Source organism: Capricornis sumatraensis, chromosome 8 (assembly GCF_032405125.1).
Source record: "Capricornis sumatraensis isolate serow.1 chromosome 8, serow.2, whole genome shotgun sequence".
NCBI lineage: Eukaryota > Metazoa > Chordata > Mammalia > Artiodactyla > Bovidae > Capricornis > Capricornis sumatraensis.
In genome coordinates, this window is record NC_091076.1 from 96,377,590 (window position 1) to 96,404,967 (window position 27,378).

A 27,378-nucleotide genomic window follows, 5' to 3' on the forward strand; every position below is an offset into this window, starting at 1 on the left:
AAGAAAACACTTTTTGAAAGTTAACTTCCTAATCAGGGCATTTCTAGGCTAGATGTGGGACTTCAATTTTAAAAATATTGCAAAGACTGTTTTTCTCAATAGTGTATTCCATTTGTGTGGATATTTCTCTTTCTGGTTCTAACATTTTATGTAGATGAAATCAGTTTAGAATGGGTCACTCCCTTCCTTTGGGTGTTGCTGTGGGGGGCAGCGGTGGCGTGGGTGTTTTATATTGTGGACAGAGCTATAGCCTTTACTGGCGGCCATCTCTAGTCACTGCTTGTGTGCTTGTAGCCCCAGAAAGGGTAAGGTGATCTTATGCAGCCCTGTGCCTTGCAGGGTTGGGCTGGGTGAATTAGGGTGGGAATAGTGTCCAGTATGGTAGTCACTACCTAAAGTTTAGTTAAAGTCAAGTAAAATTTAAAATGAAGCTATTCAGATGCCCTATCCCTATTCCAGGGACTCAGTAGAGACATGTAGCTAGTGATTCCCATACTGGATAGCACAGGTACAGATTATTACCATCATTGGCTTGATTAGGACTGTAAGATTCAAGATGGCTGCACTCACGTTTGGGCCCTTGGTGCTGGTTGTTGGCTGAGCCCCTTATTTCTCTTCCACATGACTTCACATCAGTCAGTCGTCTGACCCTAACTTCTTGACTTGGCACCTGGCAACCAAGAAGGCAAAACAAGAAGCTGTAAGGCCCCTTAAGGCCCAGGTCTGTAAGTCAAGCCCCATCGCTTCTAGTTGGTCAAATTAAGACACAGAGGCCGACTGGATTCAACTGGAGGAGAAATAAGAGTCCACCTGTAGATGGGAAGAGTGGCAAAGCGACAATGCAAAAGGCATGTGCCACGGGAAGGATCGATCATCTTTGAAAACAGTCTACGAGGTTTGAGATGCCAAATGAGAGAATCTGGTAGGGGAATGGAAAGAAAGTGTGTGTAGGGGGGTAATTACTCCTAAAATGTGACACAATATTACTCTTAAAATGTGCCGCTTTAACTGACCACAGCACTCCAGATTTATTCCAATGATTTCAGAATACAATAGAACTCATGCTTTTATTATCTGGATGACTTCTATTAAAGTGCGCTAAAGTTTTACTTACATAACTCTGATCCTGCTAAGCTTTTGGTCATTTTACACACACACAGCACTTTTTCACACAACAGGCTTCCAAGTCATGTACCTGAGCATTTGATTCTTGTAAATTTCAATGTAGAAACTTACAACACAGGATATATAAAGCAGATTTTTGTGTGTATGAAAATGTGTGTCTAGACTCAGCATTTAGAGATTCTGTGATGTTTGTCATGCTGGCTCATAAGCTTAGAATTTGCCTAAAGTCCCACTTCGCACCCCCATAGCCTTTTTTTCTTTTTTCAGAAAAAGAGCATCTCTTTTCTGACCATTGGTCATGGGCTAACACATCTGTTGTGGTTTTGTGCTCATTCACAGCAAGACCACATTTGTTTGAAATTGTGCTTCGATGGACTCTTTTAGACCATTTTTACTTCCTTTTCTATTCCTGATTGACCTACTTAAACTCACCATCCAGCAACTACTTGGGCATCCTGCCGTCACCGTGATCCACATATATTTAGCTGGCAAGTGGACTTAGATTACAGTAAGCATTATTCCAAACATGATAATTTTTCCTTTTTCTTAGCCTGCCTCTTGTTCTGTTTCCGTTCAATCGGAATGGAGATCAGGGTTTAGGGAACTATTCAAGAGGCTAGACATGGTACCATCGACAAGGTACAGGCCCACTGAGATAACCCAGAGAAAGCTCACTCTTCTCAATTCCTTGAGTCCTCCTTATCTGTACGCTTCTTTTGTCCCTGTTGTACACTGCCTCTTATCCTGTTTATATTACCTACTGTGAGGCTCCGTCCCTCTTTCCCCACCCCACGTACCTTTGCTCCCCCTAGTCATCAAATCAACCCCTTCAGACTTCCCTGGTGGTCCAGGGGCTCAGACTCTGAGCTCTCAATGCAGGGGTCCCTGGCTCAATCCCTGAGCAGGGTATTAGATCCCACATGCTGCATCTAAAACCCAGCACAACCAAATAAATACATGATAAAAGAATATTTTTTAAAAAACAATACATACCATGTTGAAAGTGAAAGTGAAGTCGCTCAGTTGTGTCTGACTCTTCACGACCCCGTGGACGGTAGCCCACCAGGCTCCTCCATCCATGGGATTTGCCAGGCAAGAGTATTGGAGTGGGGTGCCATTGCCTTCTCCGATAGTAATGGCCTAAAAATGATACAATATATCATATTTCTGGTAGTATTTGGACAACTTCCTTCAATGATGACCCTAACATAACTGGAAATAATTTTCTTTAATGTTGCCATTTGCAGTCACATATTTCTGTGAATTTGGACTCTCACTATAATGGCTAAGACAGAGAAGAGAATCAGATGCTGAATCTTTTACTCTGATTAAGTTCTCTTCAGCTAAGCCAAATTTACAGAAAGCACTGTATTCAATGCAATTTCTACACCTGGCCCATTAATCATTAAGACAGGTAGAAACAAAGTATTGCATTAAAAAAATCATTCCTTTACTCTGGCATCTCTGATCACACCATTTCCTGGTTTTCTTTCTACTGTTCTGTTTCGTATCAGTTTCCTTTACAGAACTTCTAATATCAGAATGCTTCACGGGTTCAGTTCTAGGCCTTCTCACTCTATCTGTTCTTCCAAGGTGAACTTATTCTCATGGTTTCAGTTTTTTTTATTGAAAATTGTTCCATAGTCTGTATCTCCAGCCAGGCTCTTCTTAGAACTCCAGGCCTAAATGCCTAGCTGTCAGCTGGATATCTCTGGGTGTCTCACAGGTACTTTGTTCAGAATGGAACTCCTCACTCTTCTATTTGAATTATTATCTGTCCCAGTTTCTCCACTGCCCAAACCTGAAACCACTCTTTTTCTTTAATAACCCTAATGTCTGGTCTCAAAGCCCTACTGAGTTTACCTCCTAAGTGTACCTTCATGTCTCTTCTGCCTCAAGTCTCACCTACCTCCGAAAACAAGTCTAATCATGTCAGGACTCTCCTCCCTAAGCCTCTCCACTGTTGACCTAAAGCAAATAGACTGCCAGTTATTGCTTCAGCATAAAAATGGGTTTATTTGGGACAGTGAAGAAGTGCAGGGTCTACAACCATGGTGAGCCACATGTCACCAGCAAAAAAAATGGAGAAAGAGAACTCTTTTATGGCAGGGAAAAGGAAGTTGGGAGGTCTATAATAAATAAAAAGTCAATGACTCTTCTTTGGCTAAGTTGTGTCAGTCTCTCATTGACGGAGCTCTTGCCAGAAAAGAAGAGGAAGTCTTTCTTCTTCCTATTGGACTCTCTTATTGTCTGGGGGTGTGAGAGCTCCCTCTTCTGGTCTCCCAACTCTATTTTAATTGAAGTTTCTGTTGATTAACTTTTTTTTTTTTTTAAACATTTATTTGTCTGTACTGGATCTTAGTTGAGGCACGTGGGGGTCTTTGATCTTTGTTGGGGCATGGGGGATCTTTAGTTGAGGCATGTGAACTCTTTTTTTTCTTCTTCTTTTTAATTGAAGGATAATTACAATATCGTGTTGGTTTCTGCCATACATCAACATGGATCAGCCGTAGGTATACATATGTTTCCTCCCTCATGAGCTTCCCTCCCACCTCCCACCCCATCCCATACCTCTAGGTTGTCACAGAGCCCTGGTGTGAGTTCCCTAAGTCATACAGCAAGTTCCTACTGATTGTCTGTTTTACATATGTTAGTATATGTTTCCAGAGGCATGTGAACTCTTAGCTGCAGCGTGTAGGATCTAGTTCCATGACCAGGGGATCGAACCTGCATTCCTAACACTGGGAGCAAGAAGTCTTAGCCACTGGAACACCAGGGAAGTCCCCTGATTAACTCTTCACATGCCCCAATTCAGGATTTCCCATTGTTCTCAGGATATAGTCCAAAACCTTTAACTAGTCTTAACAGGGCTATCCAAGGTCTAGTCTCTGCTTCCTTATTCAGCCTTATCTCACTTGTTTCCCTCTTATACTATATATTCCAGTGAAGGAGATCAGAAAATGCCACTTTGGCATGAAGATTATTCTGAACTGAAAGCAAGGCAACAAATATAGATATTTTTGCCCACCCACCCCCATCTGCCTAAAAGCAGACATAAATTCTCCTCTGTGAAAGTGTTTCCTCTCCCCTCTCCTGTAAAAGAAAGAGGAAAGCAACCATTATTACTGGAAACAGAGCTGGCACTGAGTTGGTTCAGCACCAGAAAACCTTATTAAAGTAACCTTTATCTTCCTTTAGTTTCCCCATATATTACCTTTCCATGATATACCACCCCTAGAAGCCCAAACACTATTTCTTTGTCTTGTTGCTGCTGCTGCTGCTAAGTCGCTTCAGTCGTCTCCGACTCTGTGCAACCCCATAGAAGGCAGCCCACCAGGCTCCACCGTCCCTGGGATTCTCCAGGCAAGAACACTGGAGTGGGTTGCCATTTCCTTCTCCAATGCGTGAAAGTGAAAAGTGAAAGTGAAGTTGCTCAGTCGTGTCCGACTCTTTGTCTTGTTACTTCTCCACAAATGTGGAGAATCATCTATGCTAAGATGATAGGTAAGGCCCAGGTTCTAACCACCTCTTTAAGTTATTTATCACTGAATTCTCCTGTGTGTATGCACATTGCATGTGTAAATAAAATCTTGTTTTTAAAATTCTGGTAATCTATCTTTTGTCAGTTTAATTTGCATGGCCCCAGAGACTGAATTTATGAGGACAGAGGGAAAAGTCCTTGCCCTCCGCCCACCCACCCCCACCGTACTAGCTACGTGGAACTTCTTAACCCACTTTCTTGTCCCAGAGACATTGTATATATTGCTAACCCTGTCCAGATACTCTAGTTCAACTCTTCACTTGGCTGTCTCTACCCATCCTCCATATTTCACTTCTTTAGTTTTTTTCTGACCTATTGGAATACAAGGATAGTTTGGCTATCCCTGCTTTTCCTTGAGTGCTAACATACTTGTCATTACTCTTATCACCCTTTACTGTGATAACTTGTTTAATTGTCCTCTTCCTATCTAACCCATAAACTTCATGGGGAAAGGTCCTGTTTGCCTGTTCCAGGATGTATTCTCCACACTTAGTATAGTATCTGCTGCTGCTAAGTCGCTTCAGTCGTGTCCGACTCCTTGCGACCCCATAGACGGCAGCCCACCAGGCTCCACCGTCCCTGGGATTCTCCAGGCAAGAACACTGGAGTGGGTTGCCAGTTCCTTCTCCAATGCATGAAAGTGAAAAGTGAAAGTGAAGTCGCTCAGTCATGTCCAAATCTTTACGACCCCATGGACTGCAGCCCACCAGGCTCCTCCGTCCATGGGATTTCCCAGGCAATGGGGTGCCATTGCCTTCTACAGGCAAACCCTGGAGATATTGTGAGTTCTAATCCAGACCATCAAATAAAGCAAATATCAAAGCAAAGCAAGTCACATGAATTTTTAGGACTCCCAGTACATATAATGGAGAAGGCAATGGCAACCCACTCCAATACTCTTGCCATGAAAATCCCATGGACGGAGGAGCCTGGTAGGCTGCAGTCCATGGGGTCTCTAAGAGTCGGACACGACTGAGCAACTTCTCTTTCACTTTTCACTTTCATGCTTTGGAGAAGGAAATGGCAACCCACTCCAGTGTTCTTGCCTGGAGAATCCCAAGGACGGCGGGGACTGGTGGGATGCTGTCTGTGGGGTCGCACAGAGTCGGACACGACTGAAGCGGCTTAGCAGCAGCAGCAGCAATACATATAAAAGTTATAGTATACTATAGACTATTAAATCTGCAATAGTGTTATGTTTAAAACTGTACATACCTTAGTTTAAAAATATTTCAGCAAGTAATAGTAATAACAGCAAAAATCACGGGTCACAGATCACCATGTCTGTGTGTACTAAGTTGCTTCAGTCGTGTCTGACTTTTTGCAACCCTATGGACTATAGCCCGCCAGGCTCCTCTGTCCATGGAATTCTCCGGGCAAGAATACTGGAGTGGGTTGCCATGCCTTCCTCCAGGGGATCTTCCCCACCCAGGAATGGAACCCACATCTCTCACATTGGCAGGGAGATTCTTTACCACTAGTGCCACCTGGAAAGCTCCCAGATAGATCACCATAACAAGTATATTAATAATGAAAAATTTGAACTATTGTGAGAGTTACCAAAAATGTGACATCAAATGAATAAATGCTGTTGGAAAAATGGTGCCAATAGATTTTCTTGATGCAGGGTTGCCACGAACTTTCAATTAGTAGGAAACACAGCATCTGTGAAGTGTAACAAAGCAAAGTGTAATAAAATGTGGTATGTCTGTGCTGTTGTTGTTGTTTAGTCTCTAGTCATGTCCAACTCTAACCCCATGGACTGGAGCTTCCCAGGCTCCTCTGTCCATAGAGTTTTCCAAGCAAGAATACCGGAGTGGGTTGCCATTTCCTACTCCAGGGGATCTTCCCAACTCAAGGATTGAATCCGAATCTTAAGCACTGGCAGGTGGATTCTTTACCACTGAGTCGCCGGGGAAGCTCTGTATGCCTGCAGAAGATGGGCATTCATTTTTTTATTTGTTTAGTGAATAAGTTGAATAAACTCATTCTGTTCATATTATTAATTTTTGTTTATTGATTCAGTGTTATGTATGGAATATTTGTGTTTCCCCCACTCCCAATTCATGTTGAAGCCCTAACCCCCAGTGTGGCTGTGTTTGCAGAGGAGACATCTAAGGTTAATGAGTTCATAAAAGTGGGGCCCTGATCCAATAGGATTAGTGTCCTTTTAAGAAGAGACACCCGAAAGCTCACTCTCTTTCTCTACCACCCTCCCGTGTGTATGTTCATGCACCATGGAAAGGTCTTATGAGGACATAGAGAGAAGGCATCCATCTACGAAGTTAGGAAGAGAGCTCTTACCAGAAACCAAATTTGCTAGCACTTTAATATATATAGATATGTATATCTATATATATATATTTGGCTGCATTTGAGTCTCAGTTTTGGCATGCAGGATCTTCATCACATCATATGGGATTTTCCATTGCAGAACACAGACTGTCTAGTTCTGGTACAGGCTCTGGAGCATGTGGGCTCAGTAATTTCCTAGGCTTTAGTTGCTATGGTAGCTCAGACGGTAAAGCGTCTGCCTGCAATGCAGGAGACCTGGGTTCAATCACTGGGTCAGAAAGACCCCCTGGAGAAGGCACTGGCAATCCACTCCAGTACTCTTTCCTGGAAAATTCCACAGATGGAGGAGCCTGGTAGGCTACAGTCCATGGGGTCCTAAAGAGTTGGACACGACTGAGCGACTTCACTTTCTTTCTTTCTATAGTTCCTTTTGGAGAAGGAACTGGCAACCCACTCCAGTGTTCTTGCCTGAAGAATCCCATGGACAGAGGGGCCTGGTGGGCTGCAGTCTATGGGGTTGCGAAGAGTCGGACACGACTAAGCAACTAACACACACACACACACACACACGGAGTAACTGATTGTTTCAAGATCGAGAGAGGAGTACCTCAGGGCTGTCTGCTGTCACCCTGTTTGTTTAACCTATACACTGAGCACATCATGAAAAATGCTGGGCTGGGTGAGTTACAAGCTGGAATCAAGATAGGCAGGAGAAATGTCAACAACCTCAGATATGCAGATGACACCACTCTAATGACAGAAAGCGAAGAAACAAAGAGAAACTAAAGAACCTCTTGATGAGGGTGAAGGAGGAGAGTGAAAGAGTCAGCTTAAGACTAAATACGAAACAAACTAAGATCATAGCATGCAGCCCCATTACTGCATGGCAAATGGAAGGGGGAAAGATGGAAGTAGTGACAGATTTTCTCTTCTTGGGCTTCAAAATCACTGTGATGGTGACTGCACTCATGAAATCAGAAGATAATTGCTTCTTGACAGGAGAGCAATGACAAACCTAGACCATGTGTTGAAAAGCAGAGACATTACTTTGTTGACAAAGGTTCATGTAGTCAAGGCTCTGGTCTTTCCAGTGGTCACATACAGTTGTGAGAACTGGACCGTAAGGAAGGTAGAATGCCAAAGAATTGATGCCTTCAAACTGTGGTGCTAGAGAAGACTCTTGAAAGTCCCTTGGACAGCAAGGAAATCAAACCAGTCAATCTTTTTTTTTTTTTTTAAATTTACAATATTGTATTGGTTTTGCCACTCAACAACATGAATCTGCCATGGGTGTACATGTGTTCCCAATCCAGAACCCCCCTCCCACCTCCCCCTCACACCATCCCTCCAGGTCATCCCAGTGCACCAGCCCCAAGCATCCTGCACCCTGCATCAAACCTAGACTGGAGATTCACTTCTTATATGATATTATACATGTTTCAATGCCATTCTCCCAAATCATCCCACCCTCTCCCTCTCCCACAGAGTCCAAAAGACTGTTCTATACATCTGGGTCTCTTTTGCTGTCTTGCATACAGGGTTATCGTTACCATCTTTCTAAATTCCATATATATGTGTTAGTATACTGTATTGGTGTTTTTCTTTCTGGCTTACTTCACTCTGTATAATCGGCTCCAGTTTCATCCACCTCATTAGAACTGATTCAAATGTATTCTTTTTAATGTCTGAGTAATACTCCATTGTGTATATGTACCACAGCTTTCTTATCCATTCATCTGCTGATGGACATCTAGCTTGCTTCCATGTCCTGGCTATTATAAACAGTGCTGTGATGAACATTGGGGTACATGTGTCTCTTTCAATTCTGGTTTCCTTGGTGTGTATGGCCAGCAGTGGGATTGCTGGGTCATAAGACAGTTCTATTTCCAGTTTTTTAAGGACTCTTCACACCATTCTCCATAGTGGCTGTACTACTTTGCATTCCCACCAACAGTGTAAGCGGGTTCCCTTTTCTCCACACCCTCTCCAGCATTTATTGCTTATAGACTTTTGGATCACAGCCATTCTGACTGGTGTGAAATGGTACCTCCTTGTGGTTTTGATTTGCATTTCTCTAATGATGAGTGATGTTGAGCATCTTTTCATGTGTTTGTTACCCATCTGTATGTCTTCTTTGGAGAAATGTCTATTTAGTTCTTTGCCCCATTTTTTGATTGGGTCATTTATTTTTCTGGAATTGAGCTGCAGGAGCTGCTTGTATATTTTTGAGATTAGTTGTTTGTCAGTTGCTTCATTTGCTATTATTTTCTCCCATTCTGAAGGCTGTCTTTTCACCTTGCTTATAGTTTCCTTTGTTGTGCAGAAGCTTTTCATTTTAATTAGGTCCCATTTGTTTATTTTTGCTTTTATTTCCAGTATTCTGGGAGGTGGGTCATAGAGGATCCTGCTGTGATTTATGTCGGAGAGTGTTTTGCCTATGTTCTCTAGGAGTTTTATAGTTTCTGGTCTTACATTTAGATTTTTAATCCATTTTGAGTTTATTTTTCTGTATGGTGTTAGAAAGTGTTCTAGTTTCATTCTTTTACAAGTGGTTGACCAGTTTTCCCAGCACCACTTGTTGAAGAGATTGTCTTTAATCCATTGTATATACTTGCCTCCTTTGTCAAAGATAAGGTGTCCATAGGTGTGTGGATTTATCTCTGGGCTTTCTATTTTGTTCCATTGATCTATATTTCTGTCTTTGTGCCAGTACCATACTGTCTTGATGACTGTGGCTTTGTAGTAGAGCCTGAAGTTAGGCAGGTTGATTCCTCCAGTTTCATTCTTCTTTCTCAAGATTGCTTTGGCTATTCAAGGTTTTTTGTATTTCCATATAAATTGTGAAATAATTTGTTCTAGCTCTGTGAAAAATACCACTGGTAGCTTGATAGGGATTGCATTGATTCTATAGATTGCTTTGAGTAGTATACTCATTTTCACTATATTGATTCTTCTGATCCATGAACATGGTATATTTCTCCATCTATTAGTGTCCTCTTTGATTTCTTTCACCAGTGTTTTATAGTTTTCTATATATAGGTCTTTAGTTTCTTTAGGTAGATATATTCCTAAGTATTTTATTCTTTTCGTTGCAATGGTGAATGGAATTGTTTCCTTAATTTCTTTTTCTACTTTCTCATTATTAGTGTATAGGAATGCAAGGGATTTCTGTGTGTTGATTTTATATCCTGCAACTTTACTATATTCATTGATTAGCTCTAGTAATTTTCTGGTGGAGTCTTTAGGGTTTTCTATGTAGAGGACCATGTCATCTGCAAACAGAGTTTTACTTCTTCTTTTCCAATTTGGATTCCTTTTATTTCTTTTTCTGTTCTAATTGCTGTGGCCAAAACTTCCAGAACTATGTTGAATAGTAGCAGTCAAAGTGGGCACCCTTGTCTTGTTCCTGACTTTAGGGGAAATGCTTTCAATTTTTCACCATTGAGGATAATGTTTGTTGTGGGTTTGTCATATATAGCTTTTATTATGTTGAGGTATGTTCCTTCTATTCCTGCTTTCTGGAGAGTTTTTATCATAAATGGATGTAGAATTTTGTCAAAGGCTTTCTCTGCATCTGTTGAGATAATCATATGGCTTTTATTTTTTAATTTGTTAATGTGCTGTATTAAACCAGTCAATCTTAAGGGAGATCAATCCTGAATATTCACTGGAAGGACTGATGCTGAAGCTGACACTCCAGTATTTTGGTCATCTGATGTGAATAGACAACTCACTGGAAAAGTTCCTGGAGCTGGGAAAGATCAAGTGCAGAAGGATAAAAGGGTGTCAGACGATGAGATGGCTGGACGGCATCACCGATGCAGTGAACATGAACTCAGGCAAACTCTGGGAGATGGTGAGGGACAGGGAGGTCTGGCGTGCTGCAGTCCATGGGGTTGCAAAGAGTTGGACATGACTGGGAGACTGAACAACAATGACAATAAGTTCCATGAAGGCAGGGACTTTGGCTTCTCATGATATCCCCATCACCTAGCAGAGTGCCCTGTACGAATATGAAGATTTTAAACTATTATAAATCTATAAAAATTTTTTAAATCTGATAATTGAATGGCTTGACCACTTAATTTATCTCTTACTGATCATAATTTGATGCTCTTTTTTTTTTTTTGGCTCCATCAAGCTGCACATGGGATCTTTAGTTCCCTGACCAGCGATCGCATCCCCTGCAGGGGAAGCATAGATTCTTAACCACTGACCCTCCAGGGAAGGCCCGTGATGCTTTAAAAAAAATTTTTTTTTTAATGTGGACCATTTTAAAGTCTTTAGTAAGTTTTTTACAATATTGCTTCTCTACTTTTTAAGTTTTTCTGGGCCCTGAGGCATGTGGGATCTGAGCTCCCTGACTAGGGACTGAACATGCACCCCCTGCATTGGAAGGTGAAGTCTTAACCACTGAATAGTCAAGGAAGTCCCCCTTGATGCTTTTTTGACTCCCCCACTCTGGACATTGGGCTTCCCTGGTGGCTCAGACGGTAAAGAATCCACCTGCAATGCAGGAGACTGGGGTTTGATCCCTGGGTCGGGAAGATCCCCTAGAGAAGAGAATGGCTACCCACTCCAGAATTCTTGCCTGGAGGATTCCATGGACAGAGAAGCCTGGCAGCCTACATCCATGGGGTTGCAAAGAGTTGCACACAACTCAGCAACTAACACTTTCCCTTCTCTGGATATAGAGGGCCTTGTCCCTCTATATGCTGGCCTTGTCCACATGTTCTTGAGATATTCAAAGTCAAGGCAGTGTCTGAAGTGTTGAGGTTCATCAGAATATGCGTCTTGGTTGAGGTGAGCACTGAGATGTGCTGCAGGGTCTAAGGCTCAAGGACTCTGCAAACTCAAAGGGAAAGTGATAAATGGCAGGCAAATTAACTTGTCTGGAGTGAGGGCTATGTAAGCTTGGTTGAAATCGCAATGTTGGGGACAGTTGATAAGCTCTGGGTTCCAGGCTGATGACTTTAGACTGATAAAATAGACCAAGAGAGCTGCCAGGGGTGACAGAGCTGGGGAATGACTTCATGAGAATGGAATTGGAGAAAGATTATGTTAACAGCTGAGGATTATGTGAATTGGAGAAGAGAGTAGGGGCTGGGAATGCAGCAAAGAGGCTCTTAGGGAGTGTAGGCAACTTTCAGTTTCTATTATGGTAGGATCCTAGGTGGTTGATGGAAATGGAAATGGTTCTGAGTTACTCATTTATAGTGAGAAATATTCTTATCTAATTTCTTCTCCTTAGGGCATTAAGATTCTAACCAGAAGGCAGCTTGATGAGTAAAGACTTTGAACCAAAAGAGTGAATTGGATGATCTTACTGGCTATTATCTCCTTTTCCTCAGAAGGGGCATATATGTCTGACTGCTAGGTGGTGCAGTGGTGAAGAATCCGCCTGCCAATGCAGGAGACACAAGAGACACGGTTCGATCCCTTGATTGGGAAGATCCCCTGAAGTATGAAATGGCAACCCTCTCCAGTGTTCTTGCCTGAAGAATTTAATGGACAGAGGAGCTTGGTGTGCTACAGTCCATGGGGTCTCAAAGAGTCAGATACCACTGAACACACATGCTGGACAAAAAATATCTGTATCATTTGGAGAGGACACCAACCGAGTAATAGACTCTTTGTTTCTCCCTTTTCTATGTTCTAGGGAGGCTTTCATTTTTCTCTAAATAAATTGTTCAGCAATGGTTTAAACACAGACTTGATTGATTCCAGTCTTGAGTATACACCATAGTCGTCTTAAGTAGACGTTGTTATTATTATTTGTTTTTGTGTCACAAATATGTGATTTGGGAGATGGGTGATTCAGTTCAGTTCAGTCGCTCAGTCGTGTCCGACTCTTTGTGACTCCATGAACCGCAGCACACCAGGCCTCCCTGTCCATCACCAACTCCTGGAGTTCACTCAGACCCACATCCATCGAGTCAGTGATGCCATCCAGCCATCTCATCCTCTGTCGTCCCCTTCTCCTCCTGCCCCCAATCCCTCCCAGCATCAGAATCTTTTCAAATGAGTCAACTCTTCGCATGAGGTGACCAAAGTCCTGGGGTTTCAGCTTTAGCATCATTTCTTCCAAAGAAATCCCAGGGCTGATCTCCTTCAGAATGGACTGGTTGGATCTCCTTGCAGTCCAAGGGACTCTCAAGAGTCTTCTCCAATACCACAGTTCAAAAGCATCAGTTCTTCGGCGCTCAGCCTTCTTCACAGTCCAACTCTCACATCCATACATGACTACTGGAAAAACCATAGCCTTGACTAGATGGACCTTAGTCGGCAAAGTGATTACTAGGTTTTAAAACATACTGAGTTTGAAGTGCTTCAGGTGAGAAATGTCCAAAGGCCAACTGAAAATGTGAAGCTTGAACAATTTAGGAAGGAAACTGGGACTTGAGATATTTTTCAGGTAGGATTCTAAGTGCTTTCTTTTGAGGGGTTATGTTACACCTTATAAAACTTAGTGAGGCTATTTATCGTGATATTAAAACTGTATTGATTTATACATTTGCATTCTCTATACCAAAAGAAAAGGAGGGGGTGGTGGCAGAGGATGAGATGGTTAGATAAGCATCACTGACTCAATGACATGAACTTGAGCAAACTCCAGGAGACAGTGGAGGACAGAGGAGTTGGCATGCTGCAGTCCATGAGGTTGCAAAGATTTGGACACGACTTAGCAACGAGTAACAACAGTCCTCCATACCAGACAGTGAGCTCCCTGGGGTCAGGGATGGCCTCTTACTCATCTTAGTCAGAGTACCTGTCTACTGTGGGTGCTCATTAAGTGCTGAATGAGTGAATGAGAGTAGTCTGGATAAAGGAGATGAAGGAAAAGAGGGACAGTGACAACTTCAGTGTTGTAAGTGCAGCTGAGAAGGCCTTGAGGTATTTAAGACCGCAGATCTAGCCACAGACCAGTGGTCGATGGAGTGCTAGGGAGGAAGTCAGAATTCAAGAAGTAAAAGAAGAAACTGGTGTAAAGGGAAACTGAGAAAAGAGAATCATCTTTAGCACTGAAAGCACATGCTGAGAATAAGTGCCTGTTAGGAGTCTGAGTCGCTTCCTCCTTACTTAGAGCCATCCATACTCTGGGTGCCAGGCCAGCTCTTCCACTGATGCCTTCTTGCTTCCATGCTCCCTGGAGGGGGGGCAGCAGGCCTCTCCTAAAGGGAAGCCCCATCAGCAATTTCAGCTTCTACCGTTGCTATAGAGTAGTGTCCTAGCTTCTTGTCCAACGTCTGCCATGATTTACAGTGTGACCTTGGGCAAGTCATCCCCTTTCCTCTGGGCCTCTAAAGTCCCTTGCAGCTGTCAGGATGTCTCGGAGAACACAGTTCGGATGACTGGTGAGAATTCCAACTTGCCCTTTGCTGCGTTTCTTCTATAAGTCGCCTTGCCAAACATCAGCTGTCCTGGGCTCTGCTCTTGGTCCTCAGGCTGACTCTCACCCACCTGTTGCAGGGGCCCTCCCGGCGTCCTTCTCCCGCAGTGCAGTTCACAGATGCGCCACTAGGCGGCACTGCCTTGACCTCAGCACAGAAATTAGCTTCAACCGTTGAGGCTGACTATTGAGTGGCGAGGTCAAGCATATGTAGCATTTTCCATCTGAACTAAAATAGCCGAGGAAATGAAGTTTGAGAAAACGATTTAAGTGCTCTGAGAGCCGGTGCTACAGTACTCCTTGAAATTTTGATTTTAGATGCTTTTCTACTTGTTTTCTGCTTTTACCTCGGGTGCCCTGGGCCTTAAGAGTCGCTGAGACTTCAGGTGACTCATTGCTTTTTCTCTCTTTCCTTGGTGGCAAGGAATCTATACAGAGGACTGGGTTAATCACTCTCCTTGACTTATAGCCTTCTTTCATCAATGGTTCATATAAGGCTTCTCTTGTTTAATTGATTATTTATTCCCTCTTATCTCATTACCCCTTCCATCTAAGCTACACTCAGCATTATAGCATTAGGCAACCATCAGATATTTTTAATGTGTATTTCTTCTGCTTATGTGTGTTCTTGAATAATAGTTTCTTCTTCTAGTATGTATATATTTTAAACTCTTTCATGTATTTTATTCCACCCAGTGTACCCAAAATTTTATCTCAAGATGTAATCAATATAAAAATTACTAATGAGATATATTACGTTCTATTTTGTCTTCAAAATCCACTGTGTGTTTTACTCTTACAGTGTACCTCAATTTGGATGCTAAATTTTCATCAGAAATACTTGAACTGTTTTTAGACCATAAAATTCACAGTTGAAAAGTAGATTCATGTACATGAGTTGTTCCAAGCATGCTTTAAAATTTTCCAGTAACTGAATCAAATACCAAAAAAATCACTTTAATATCTGCATCCAGATTGACAAAATTGCTTCATTTTATCATTGATTTAACTTTGAAGCAAAAGCTTATATCAGTTTCAAAACTATGTCCAAGATAAGTAAATTCACCAACTCTCCTGTTAGTCAATATTATTCACATGAAATTCAAAGAGATATTTGCATAAATTGAAAAGCAGCTCTGAAAGTGAAATGAAAGTGAAGTTGCTCAGTCATGTCTGACCCTTTGCAACCCTGTGGACTGTACCCCACCAGGCTCCTCCATCCATGGGATTCTCCAGGCAAGAATACTGGAGTGGGTTGCCGTTTCCTTCTCCAGGGGATCTTCCCGATTCAGGGATCAAACCTGGGTCTCCCACATTGTAGGCAGATGCTTTACCCTCTGAGCCACCAGGGAAGCCCAAGATATGTCCAAGATAAGTGAATTTACCAATTCTCCTGTCAATCAGTGTTATTCACATGAAATTCAAAGAGATATCACATAAATTAAAAAGCAACTCTAAGATGTATTAATACCAACATTTAAACTTTCTCGTTGTTTTTGCAGCCAATTTACATAATACTATTGATTACAATGAAAATCTCCTGCGTGTTTATGTTAGAAAATTTTGCACTAATTTGCACCATGAGAAATTTCAATTTTAGCATAAATTCTCATCTCTGTCTAGCTAATTTGCAAATAAGCATTTTCTTTCTTTGAAGCTTCAATTTTAGCTCCTTCATAACCAATATGATATCAGTAAGATTGTCTGCACATTTTTTCCCCAATTTTAATTATTTTCTCTACTTCTTTTTTCTAATTGGAGTATAATTGCTTTACAATGTTGTGTTAGTTTTTGCTATTCAACAAAGTGAATCAGATATATGTATACACATATCCACTTCTTCTTGAGCCTCATTCCCATCCCAACCCACCTTACCCCATCCCAACCATCGGGATCACCACAGAGCACTGAGCTGAGCTCTCTGTGCTACACAGACACTTCCCACTAGCTATCTATTTTAGACATGGTAGTCCATATATACATATATATGGTGAAGTCGCTCAGTCATGTCCGACTCATTGCGACCCCATGGACTGTAGCCTACCAGGCTCCTCCGTCCATGGGATTCTCCAGGCAAGAATACTGGAGTGGGTTGCCATTTATATACGCATATATTTTTAAATTTATAGAAGTATTATCATGGCTTATATCTCATTCAGTTTCTCACTTATCACTGTGTTTCTTTTGTGTGTGCATCTAATCCTTTGCTTCTAACTGCTACACACTCTTTCATGGTGCCTATGCCTCTTACCCAGGGATTCCCAGTGACGGAGACCCAGATTGCTTCCAAGTCCTGCCACCACAAATCATGGTAAGGTGAATATCCTGTTCATGTCCCTTATGATCTTATGTGAGGTTTTTTTCGGATGTATACTTAGCTTGATTGCTCTTCTAACCACGAAGCACTGCTGCTTCTATCCCTCATATTTCTTAGCTTTTCCGTTTCTTTGCTTTCTTTTCTTTTTCTGGGATATATTCTCTTTCAGTTCCCTAATACATTTCCCAGCTATGTCCGTTCCACCAATTTTCAAGTCTGTGTGCTCAATTTTAGTTCTTCATTTTTTATGCCTAACATTGCTTATTTTATTAAAGTTGTTTTCCTTATTTCAACTATTCTACTTTTCTATATGTGATATTTCTGTTTGATTCTTCTTTATGTTTTCTCATTCTGGTGGCATATTGGTAATATTTGCCTTTATCTGTTTTGAAAGTGAAAGTGTTAGTCGATCAGTTACGTGCAGCTCTTTGCGACCCCGTGGACTGTAGCCCGCTGGGCTCCTCTGACCACAGGACTCTCTGGGCAATACTGGAGAGGGCAATCATCCCCTCTCCAGGGGATCTTCCTGAGTGAGGGATAGAACCTGAGTCTCCTGCATTGCAGGCAGATCCTTTGCTGTTTGAACCACCTTTAACAGGTTTATTAACCTACTTTTAAAATCTTGGTCTGTCCTGGTCACCTTTCTACTTAAAGGACAATCTGTAATCAAGTGGGTTGTATGTTCTCTTCACCTGTCTTGTTATTTTGCCCATGGGTACATAAGTTGCTCTGTTCAACAATGTGTACCCGTGCCATTTAGCTCAGGGGGCGAGGGTCAGGGGTGGGTGAGTCCTAGAACTGAGAACCCCAGCCATCAAAACTCCCAAGTCAGTCAGACCCAACCCCACAAAATAACTCCTCATGTCAGACATCACCCTTTGCCCTCCACCTCCCATGGGAGAAGCAACCTTAGGGGGAAGTGCTTTTTAGATTGCAGTTCATTTGCTTGCAGAGTTGAGGGGATGCAGAGAGGAAACAACTGTCCAAAGTTCAGTTCCCCCTCCTGTCTTTTATTGGCTCCTCATAAGCACACTGCATCTTCAATGCCCCGATGTTACCCTTACCAGCACCGGATCAGTGTTTTTTTGTTTGTTTGTTTGTTTTACAGGATTTTGTTGGGGAATCATTGACATACAAGGATAGGCACATACATGAATTTGTACAGTTTGATAAATTTTGATATATGTGTACACTCCCTGGCCCAATCAAAAGAATGCATTTATCTATCCATCCACCCTGAAAGTTTTCCACCAAGTGATAAGTAGAAGGATAGATTTTAATGCTCCAGGGCACAAAAAGTTCATTGATAACTTTTTTATTTTTAAATATATTGATTTTGAAGCATTTGATACTTATAAAAGAATATATGTAATGTTTATGTAAGTTATGAAGCATAAAACTAGTAAACACGAACCCATCTCCCACTTTAAAAATTATAACATAAAATAGCGTTGATTTTAAAAACTGTTTTTATTATAGTAAAAGTCACATAATATAAAACATACTGTTAAAAAAAAATTATTGGTCTTAGTTGGGGCTCTCAGGCATCTCTCTAGTTGCGATGCAAGGGCTCTGGAGCACGTGGGTTCCATAGTTGCCCCAGTGCAGGTAGAATCTTAATTTTTGGACCAGGGATTAAACCCATGTCCCCTGCACTGGAAGGCAGATTCTTAACCACTAGACCACCAGAGAAGTCCTGAAAAATACTATTTTAACCGTATTTAACATATAGTTCAGTGGCACTAAGCACATTCTCATTGTTGTGTGAACTAGCAGTTTGAATCCTGAAGGTGATGTCACATCACTGTCCTAAGAAATGGCAGAGAAGAGCGATGAAAACCTCAGACACACTCTTCTTTTTCCTCCCATTCCACAGCCATGCCTGGCCACCTCCTGCCATAAACCAGAGCCACCCCTCACTCGCACCAGTTCAGAGTGGGGTCTCCCTTGCCCAAGGAGTATCTCACAATTGTCTTCATTTCTTGGTATTTCCTGTTTATAATTCTTCCACAGTTGACCTTGGGGGGCGCACCAGTCACACTGGTTCAATCAAGTTTAAGGATTTTGAGCACTTGCTCGGAGCTAGGCACTGCTCTAAGCATTATCACCTGTATAAACTCATTTAACCCTCACAGTCACAGGTCATATTAGCAGCCCCATTTTACAGATGGGAAAACTGAAATATAAAGAAGTTAACTAAGGGGACTTCCCTGGTGGTCCGGTGGCTAAGACTCCGTGCTCCCAATGCAGGGGCTTGGGTTTGATCCCTGGTCAGGGGACTAGATCCCACATGCACTACTAAGAGTTCTCATGCCACAGCTAAAGATCCTGCATGTTGCAACTTAAAAAAAAATCCCACAGGCTTCAAGAAAGATAGAAGGTCCTATGTGCCACAATATCTGATATTGCCAAACAAATAAATAAGATAAGTTAACTAGTTGTCTAATTGGCAAATTAATCAGGACTCTGACCCAGGACTCTAACTCCTGAGTGGGTCCTTGCGGCAGAGCCTGGCTTTTCCAGTGCCCTCTACAGGAACAGATAAAAGCAGTATTGGCCAGGGATTGCCCCATGATGTCCAGCTGATGAGACACTGGTCAGAAGAGAGCAGGGGGGTGGTGACAAGAACAAGGCATTAACAGCCAGGCCTGTTGTCAGCAGTGTTTGATCCCAGGCAGGAGGCTCTAACTGATCTCTCTCAGGGCAGGACACAGACGCTGGTGGTCAGAGGCGAAGGGAGGAGGATGTGTAAGTGTGTGTCAGCCCAGCCCAGTCGGTCCCGGGCTGTGCATTTGTCCAGATTCGACATGTGGTGTAAGCTGATTGGTGTGAACTGTTCTGCGTTTTCCATCTCCTCCTTCTGGTGGCAGCATGTGAGTGGCTGGACCCACTCTGGCTGGGGACCATGTGATGACTCCCCGGGGCCGTAGTCAGGCTGCCAGTTCTTGCTACCTCGTCTTTCCTTTGCTTTGATTGGTCAATACATATTGAAGGATAAAACCCTGCCATAGGCCCCCTGAAGGGTACTCTCAGGAGTGTGTGTGCGCTCAATGGTGTCTTACTCTTTGGAATCCCATGGACTGTAGCCCACCAGGCTCTTCTGTCCATGGGGTTCTCCAAGCAAGAATACTGGAGTGGGTTGCTATGCCCTCCTCCAGGGGATCCTCCCAACCCAGGGATCGAACCCACATCGCTTCCATTTCCTGGAAGTTGGATTCTTTAACCCTTAAGAGTACTCTGTGTGGATGAAATTGGAAGCAAATGTCAGTGACTGTGAGGCAGAAGGAGGACCATAAGAAAGTGGAACCTCTGATCCAGTTCCTGGGGTCTCATGAACTGTGGGCATCACTGAGTTTGAGTAATGACAAGGCTGCTGCTCCTGCTGCTAAGTTGCTTCAGTCGTGTCCGACTCTGTGCGACCCCATGGACTACAGCCTACCAGGCTCCTTCATCCATGGGATTTTCCAGGCAAGTGTCAGGTATCTTGACTCTTGATACATGTTTCTTCCTGGGAAACCATAGCGCCCCTCTAGTCACTTCTGAAGTGCTAGCCACTTTGCTTTTAGCTGGGGTTGCTTAAAGAGAATCAGAAATTGATTTGAGGAGCATCTCCTTCCCCACTGGGGTTTCAGGCAGGTAGGTTCCTCGCCTGAATGTCGCTGACAGGTAGGCTGCCTGGCCCCAGGGAGCTGCTACATGCTTTCTGAGCCACAAATATTTCACTCCGTGGGTACCCAATGGCTGCCCTTCCCCTCTCCCATTCCCTTCCACCTCTTTCTAGTTCCTAAACCCACACCTTACAAGCACGTTAGCCACTGCCACCTTCATCATCCCTCCCTCCTGTGGGCCCCTCTCCTGGCTGTTTTTCTGGGAAGCCTGAGAAACCAGAGCCCACCCCTAGCTTCCTCTGCCTCAGAAAGCAAAGTGAAGTTGACAACTCTTGTTTCCTCTGTGCCAGAGATGGTTTGTGGTGCCTAACTATTATTTCATACAAATCTCACAACAGCTTGAGAAGAAAATGTTTACTGTTGAGGATCCTGAGGGTGCTGGGCCCAAGATTTAGAAATGGCAAAATCAGGATTCAGACTTGTGCTTGTCTGCCTCTAAAGCCCACGCCTTTTCTATGTTTCCAGATCCCCCAGCCCAGTTCAGCGTTCTCAGGTTTCTAACCTCAGAGCTCTGTTCCCAAGCAGAATGGACACTTTGCTTTGCCTTAGAATTGAAAGCAATTAAAAAAAAATTTAAGAATAAATAAAAGAGGAGAAAGAAGAAAAAGAAAGGAAGACAGCCTTCCAGCTGCCTGTCTTTTGGCGATCATACTTCTTCCCAGAATGATTAGAATAACTTGTTCTTCTATTCAACTGGTTATTTTTAAACTTTTAAACCATAGAACTATATCCTAGGAAATGACTGTGGGGCCTCCAGCATATAAACACGCAGGAGTCATACTGATTGAAGTGGCAGGGGTATGTCCCTTACAGCTGGAAGCAAGTTAAGGAAGCCTTACATATCTGTTGACCACTGAAAGCTCCTGATTATCTCTCAGTTTAGAGATAAGGAAGCTGGGGCCCAGACAGGGAAGTGGCTGGCAGTCAGGACTAGTAACGTTCGGCTCTTGTAGCTTCTGGCCTGCAGCTTTCTTTCTTTCTTTCTTTTTTAAAAATAATTTTTATTTATGTATCTGTTTTTGGTTGCACTGTGTCTTTGTTGCTGTGCAGGCTTTCTCTAATTGCTACAAGTGGGCTATATTCTCTTGTGGTGTGCTGGTTTCTTGCGGCGGTGAAACGAGCTTTCTGGTTTCTCTTGTTGTGGACCACAGGCTCAGTAGGTGTGGCTGTGTTGCTCCAGGGCATGTGGGGTCTTCCCGGACCAGGGGACCAGGGATCGAACCTGTGTCTCCTGAATTGGCAGGCAGACTCCCGTCCTCCACTGCGCCATCAGGGAAGTCCCTGGCCTGCAGCTTTCTACAGTGTGGCTGTCTCTGCACCTCGTCCAGGAAGGCAATGTGACTAGGGTCAGAGAGAGAAGGAGAGACTGGGCTTCCTCCTCCCTCCTTCCTCATCGCCAATAAGCTGAGCCCCGAACACCCTTGGAGAAGGTAGTCAGGGAGAGGACAGCTGGGGAATACTGAAGGGTGCCAGCAGGTGACAAGGAGCCAGAAGGAAGATAGAAGGCAGGAGGGGTGGGGGGAGGAGAAAAGAGCCAAGGAGCTGCCATGCCAGCCCAGGACAGGACTGGCCTAGGGTTTGGGCCCTAGTCTTGCTCCAGGATCCCTTGGATGAGTCCTGGTCCCCTTTCCTGCCTCAGTATCTCTTTTTAAAAAAAATATGTATTTATCTATGTGGCTGTGTGGGCTCTCAGTTGTGGCACAGGGCCTCTCTAGTTGTGGCATCAGGCTCAGTAGTTGTGGCACGGGCTTAGTTGCTCCACAGCACATAGGATCTTAGTTCCCAAGAAGGGATAGTGCCTGCATCCCCTGCATTGCAAGGCAGATTCTTATCCACCGGTCCACCTGGGAAGCCCCTTGCCTGTTTTCCTTGGAGGCTTCTCTGCTCACCGATGGAGGGAGCATGTACAGGGTACAAGAGGGGCACGTAGTGTAGGAGCACCGTGTAGACACGGGGGGCTGGGATTAGCTGGTCCAGCTCTGCCCGTGAACGGCTGAAGGTCTCATGGTAGCTCTGAAGTCTCCTGGGCCTCAGGTTCCTCGTCAAACCAGGGGGGATGAGACGATCTCTAAGAGCCCTTTTGACTCTGATGATGTGGGACCTGGAGCCTGTGCTGAGGGAATCCAGAGAATGGGCAGATGTGGACTCTGGAGTACCAGGTGTTAGGTGCTCTAGAAATCTTGTATAGGAAAGGAAACCAGACCTAGAAAGGCTCTGACTTTTCTGCTTCTCTCAGCTGTATTTCTCTTCATCCTCTGAACTATAGAGCTATAAGATTCAACTCAAAACAATTCTGTGCAGCGGATAAGCTTTTTTATCATTGTTTTTCTGAACTTTTTTTTTAACTTTCAACTTTTTTTTTTTAAATAAAAACAGTACATGCTCGTAAACATTTCCATGAATACAGGAAGTGAAAAAACTAAAAACCTGAAAATTGCTGTCATCCTCCTGTCCTTACCCTTCGAGTCCCCAGGGGTGTCTCCTGTTGACAGTTTGGTGTGTATTCTTCCTGAACTTTCTGATGAACCACAAGCATACGTGTCCCCCACTCTATGGGATTATAGTATCAATTATTCAAGCATAAGTCTTCCCATGTGGCACAGTGGTAAAGAATCAGCCTGCCAATGCAGGAGACTTTGGTTTAATCCCTGGGTCGGGAAGATCCCCTGGAGTAGGAAATGGCAACCCACTTCAATACTCTTGCCTGGGAAATTCCATGGACAGAGGAGCCTGGTGGGCTATAGTCTGGGTTGCAAAGAGTTGGACACAACTGAGCATTCATGCACTGCATTCAAGCATAAACTTTAGAATCAAATACACCTTTGTCCTAATCCTAGTTTTTAGCTCATTAGCTGAATGGCTTTGCTATTTGACTAGTTTTAGTCTCATTCTCCTCATGTACAAATGGGAGTAATAATAATATCTACCTTATAGGATTGTAGTGAAGATTTCAGGAAATTTTGTATGAATGACAGTTAACTACAGGTGCCTGATACATAGTAAGCACGACACACACACACACACACACACACACACACACACACACACACACACACACACCCAGGGGGCACAGAGTGAGTTACAGGTATAGTAAAAATGAGACTCAAGTTTTCTGACCTCTAGTCTCATTGACTTTCAGCCAAACTGTCTGCTTCTCACTCTGGCCCTGCTGGGCACAATTTACATGCTCCATTTTTGTTGAATGAATGAAGCTGTAGGGGGTGAACCCAGGAATCTGAGGTCTGTGGGAGTTCCTGGGGAGCCAGCTCTGAGAGATGGAGGGTTTTACCCTGTGTCTTGGGAGGGTGTGAGACAGTGCGGGTTGGCCGGACCAGCTGTTGCTCCGGTGCTGCAGGCTGGAGTTGAAACTCAGGGCAGAGCCGAGGCCCCAGAGTGGCTCTCGGCTTAAAGGATCTTGGCTTAAAAGGAATGTGCAGTGGGCTGCCTCTGCTCAGGAGGGGCTAAAAAAAGCCTGACCCTCCCCTGGGCTTTGTGTGAGGGTTATCAGCTGCTCAAGTCAGCTCATCTCTCTGGCTGGACTCTGGCATTTTTGAGAGGCTCTGTTTCCCTGGCCTCTCTGGGTGTCCACCAATTGACAGGAAGGGATCAGCCTTCATGTCCTGGCGGTGGAGGCTGTGGGGAGTGTGAGGTGGGGGGAGGAAGGGCTGGGGGAGGGGGCTGGTAGCCCCAAACCTGGTGACAATACACAGTTGTCAGCTGTGCCCTGCTGGTGTTTCTTCCTTTTATAGTCAGCAGCAGTTGCTCTCGCTCTCACCCAGCCCCTCTCTGGGGGCTCCTGCCCAGGATAAAAGGGGCAGGAGGCGGCCCAGGCTCCCATCTCATCTCCCTGGCGATCCACATCTCTTGATTCCTTCCTAGGTCCCACCTCCTCGGAAGAGCCCAACAGGACAACATGCCTCCCAAGAAGCCTGAGCCTAAGAAGGAGGTGGCCAAGCCAGCCACAGCCCCAGCCCCGTCTCCTGCCCCACCTCCTGAGCCCCTCAAGGAACCTGCCTTTGACCCCAAGAGTGTAAAGGTGAGTGGGGATGGGGGTGGGGGTGCCATTCAGGGTTCTCTTGGCCCTGGAGCTCAGAGATCTGCTTCATGGAGGCTGGACCGGGGTGAGGACTGAGGTATCTGTGCCCCCGATCATAGTCGCAGGGGCGATGGAGAAGGTGCTGGGGAGTGCTCTTTTGGTTGGTAAGCTGTTCTTTTTCCTCAAGAACAGCTTTCTGCCCTGGCTGAGGAAGCTCTGCTCTGTTATCCCACGTTTGCTCAGTAAAGTCGGAAATGGCAGGGAGGCACAGCCAACCAACCACCCAAACTATATGTCAGGCACCAGAGTGAAGAAAAAAGACTGTGTGATATCTTTAAGAGAAAAGACGCAGAATAATCACTTCTGGTTTACTGCAAAGTAGGTGATGTCAATAGCAAGGGAGCATGATCTCTGTGTGCTGGGGTCTGGGAAGGGCTTCACTGGCAAAGGCCCTTGCAGTGGATGGGTGGCGGGGGCAAGGAGACCCTAGGTAAGGTGAGAAGAGCCAGCTTGCCTCTCCTTTTCCCTACCCGGGTGGACCCCTCCTGCGTGTGCGTTCTAGAATCATTCAGTGTTTCTCTTTCTCCCTCACTTGGAGCCCTCACTTCATAAGAGGTGTTGGGAGTTTTGGAGGTTGCATCGCTTGACAGGCCGTCAGTTGTGGCCCAGTGGTCAGGAGACTGGTGCTTGACCCTCAGCCTGTCTATAATTCCTTTCCTCCTCATCTGTGCCCTTACCCTGGGCTCCTGCGTGGAGTATGCAGTGGTCTGGCCCATCCCAGTCTGAGACCCTCTGTCTCAGCAGGTGTGGGGGCTGGGCCAGGCTTCCTTGGCTGCCCCAGCCCTGTTCCCTCTCTGCCCAGCCCTGCTCCTCTCACACTGGAAGGCTCCTCTCCTTGGAGCTGGTGTAGACCCTGCCTGCTGATTCAGTCATTTTAGGCCTCTCAGCTATCTGGCCCAGCTGCTTAAGGAATGGAACTGGGAGGGGATGAGCCAAGGAAGGAGGGAGTTAGAGCCCCCTGGAGACTCAAGCAGTTTTAAGCATCAGCGCCAGAATGTAAGAGGTCAAGTGGCTACTGGTATGAAAAGCTATTAATAACTGGTTGGAAATGGTGGGCCCTTGGGGATCTCAGCCTCAGGGCAGAGCTGGGGGGTTGGTGAGGAATCAGATCAAAATTACAGCTCAGGGCCTGGTTCTATGACAAAGAGGCCAGGAAACTAGCCCCCAGAACTCTAACTGGATGACGCTTCTTGGCTCTCCCAGGGTTCTTCTTAGTGCCCACAGCCCTGGGGGACCTGCCACCGTGCCCAGAACCATAGGGTTAACCTAAGGTCATTCCAAGCCAGTTAAGCAGAACTGGCTTGGCCAAGAGATGGAGGCAGTTGCCCCACCCCTGGGCTTGGTTATGGGACACTCTGGGGAAACTGAGGCAAAGAAAAAGACCTTGAAAGTGCCTGAAGCTTTTCTAGGTCATACACCACTCCCTCTGTGAGCAGAGCCTAGCAAGAAAATCTATCTCCCCCTTCAGGAAACCTGTATTTCTGATAATGTACTATTCCGGTGGGTCAACCTAGTCTGGACAAGAGCTGCCTGCTGGTATCAATGGAGTGCCTTCTCTTTGGCCTATCACTTCCCCTCCATCACCCACCTTCCCCAATTTCTTGCCTCTGGTTGCAATTGTCTTCTCCACGTCTGGGTCTTCCAGGTCTAGGAGTTGTTGAAGTTGCTTTAAAGTGGAAACAAAATTAGATATCTTTCATGAGGGTCATTTCCCCTCTTATACTTACCCAGTTCCTTTGCTTAGAAGGTTCTTTGCTCAAAGACAGAGCAAAAGTATAAATGAAACAAACCAGAGAAAGACAAATACTGCGTGGTAGCACATGCCTATGGAATTTAAATAAAAATAAAAAGTCAAACTGTAGAAACAGAGAGTAGAAGAGTTGTTGCCAGGGGCCAGTCTGAGGATCTAATGAAAAACGTGGTGACTACCATCAGTAATACTGTATTGTATAATTGAAATTTGCTAACAGGGTAGAGGGCTTCTCAGGTAGCACTAGTGGTAAAGAACCTACCTGCCACCGCAGGCGACATGAGAGACACTGGTTTGATCCCTGGGTCGGGAAGATCCCAGGGAAAGGCAACCCACTCCAGTGTTCTTGCCTGGAAAATCTCATAGACAGAGGAGTCTGGCGGGTTCATGGAGTCACAAAGAGTCAGACATGACTGAAGTGACTTAGCACACAGCACAATAGAGTAGAACCTAAGTGTTCTCACAAAAATAAAATAGAAAATAAATAAATAAGGTAACACATTATCAGTTAACACGTGGGAGGAATTCTTTCACGATGTATACGTATGTTAAATCATCACAGTGTACACTTTCAATCTCTTGCAGTTTTGTCAATTATACCTCCATAAAGTAGAAAAAATTTTAAAAAAAGATAAAGCAAAAGTAAACTTAAGTCCAATGTGTGTGGTTATGACTATATATTCTGATGTTATGTTTGTATATTAACATCTCTTACATGTTTACTCCTGGGGCTTAAAGCATTGCAAAGGTAGGCAAGTGGCACCGTTCCTCAGAGAGTTCATTTCAAGGCATCCTTTGCCCCATTTAGGGGGTTTCTGTAGCTTTCTGGCCAGCGTCACCTACACCGCTGGCAAAGTCCATCCTGGGCACAGCCAGTTCCTTTCCCAACACAGTGTAACCCTTTCCCTGCTCTCCTAGCTCATTCTGGCCACCTTCAGGGGTTCTCATTAGTGAGGTCGGCTTGGGATGGGCACAGAGCAGCAGAACCAGAAGTAGGAAGAAGAAGAAGATGCTCCAGGATTGGTTTCCACCACCCGTGGAGAGCGGATTTGAGGGGGTGGTGGTGGATAAAGACCATGAAGTAACATGCAAGATGCTAAATTAAAACGATGACTCATGCTTGTTCATTCTCATTCATCTTCAGAGCTTTCCACCTGCTTCTTTTATACTCAGATTTGAATTTAGGGGAGGAAAAT

General features: G+C 44.3%; 1 protein-coding gene across 1 annotated transcript in view; it reads left to right on the forward strand.

Moving 5' to 3' along the window:
- Nucleotides 1-27,378, forward strand: part of MYL4 (myosin light chain 4) — a 39,262-nt gene that overhangs the window by 2,202 nt on the left and 9,682 nt on the right. The window contains exon 2 of the mRNA XM_068977855.1: nucleotides 24,216-24,372. Coding sequence (XP_068833956.1) covers nucleotides 24,250-24,372 — 123 coding nt within the window. The 5' untranslated portion in view covers nucleotides 24,216-24,249. The remainder of the gene's footprint in view (nucleotides 1-24,215; nucleotides 24,373-27,378) is intronic.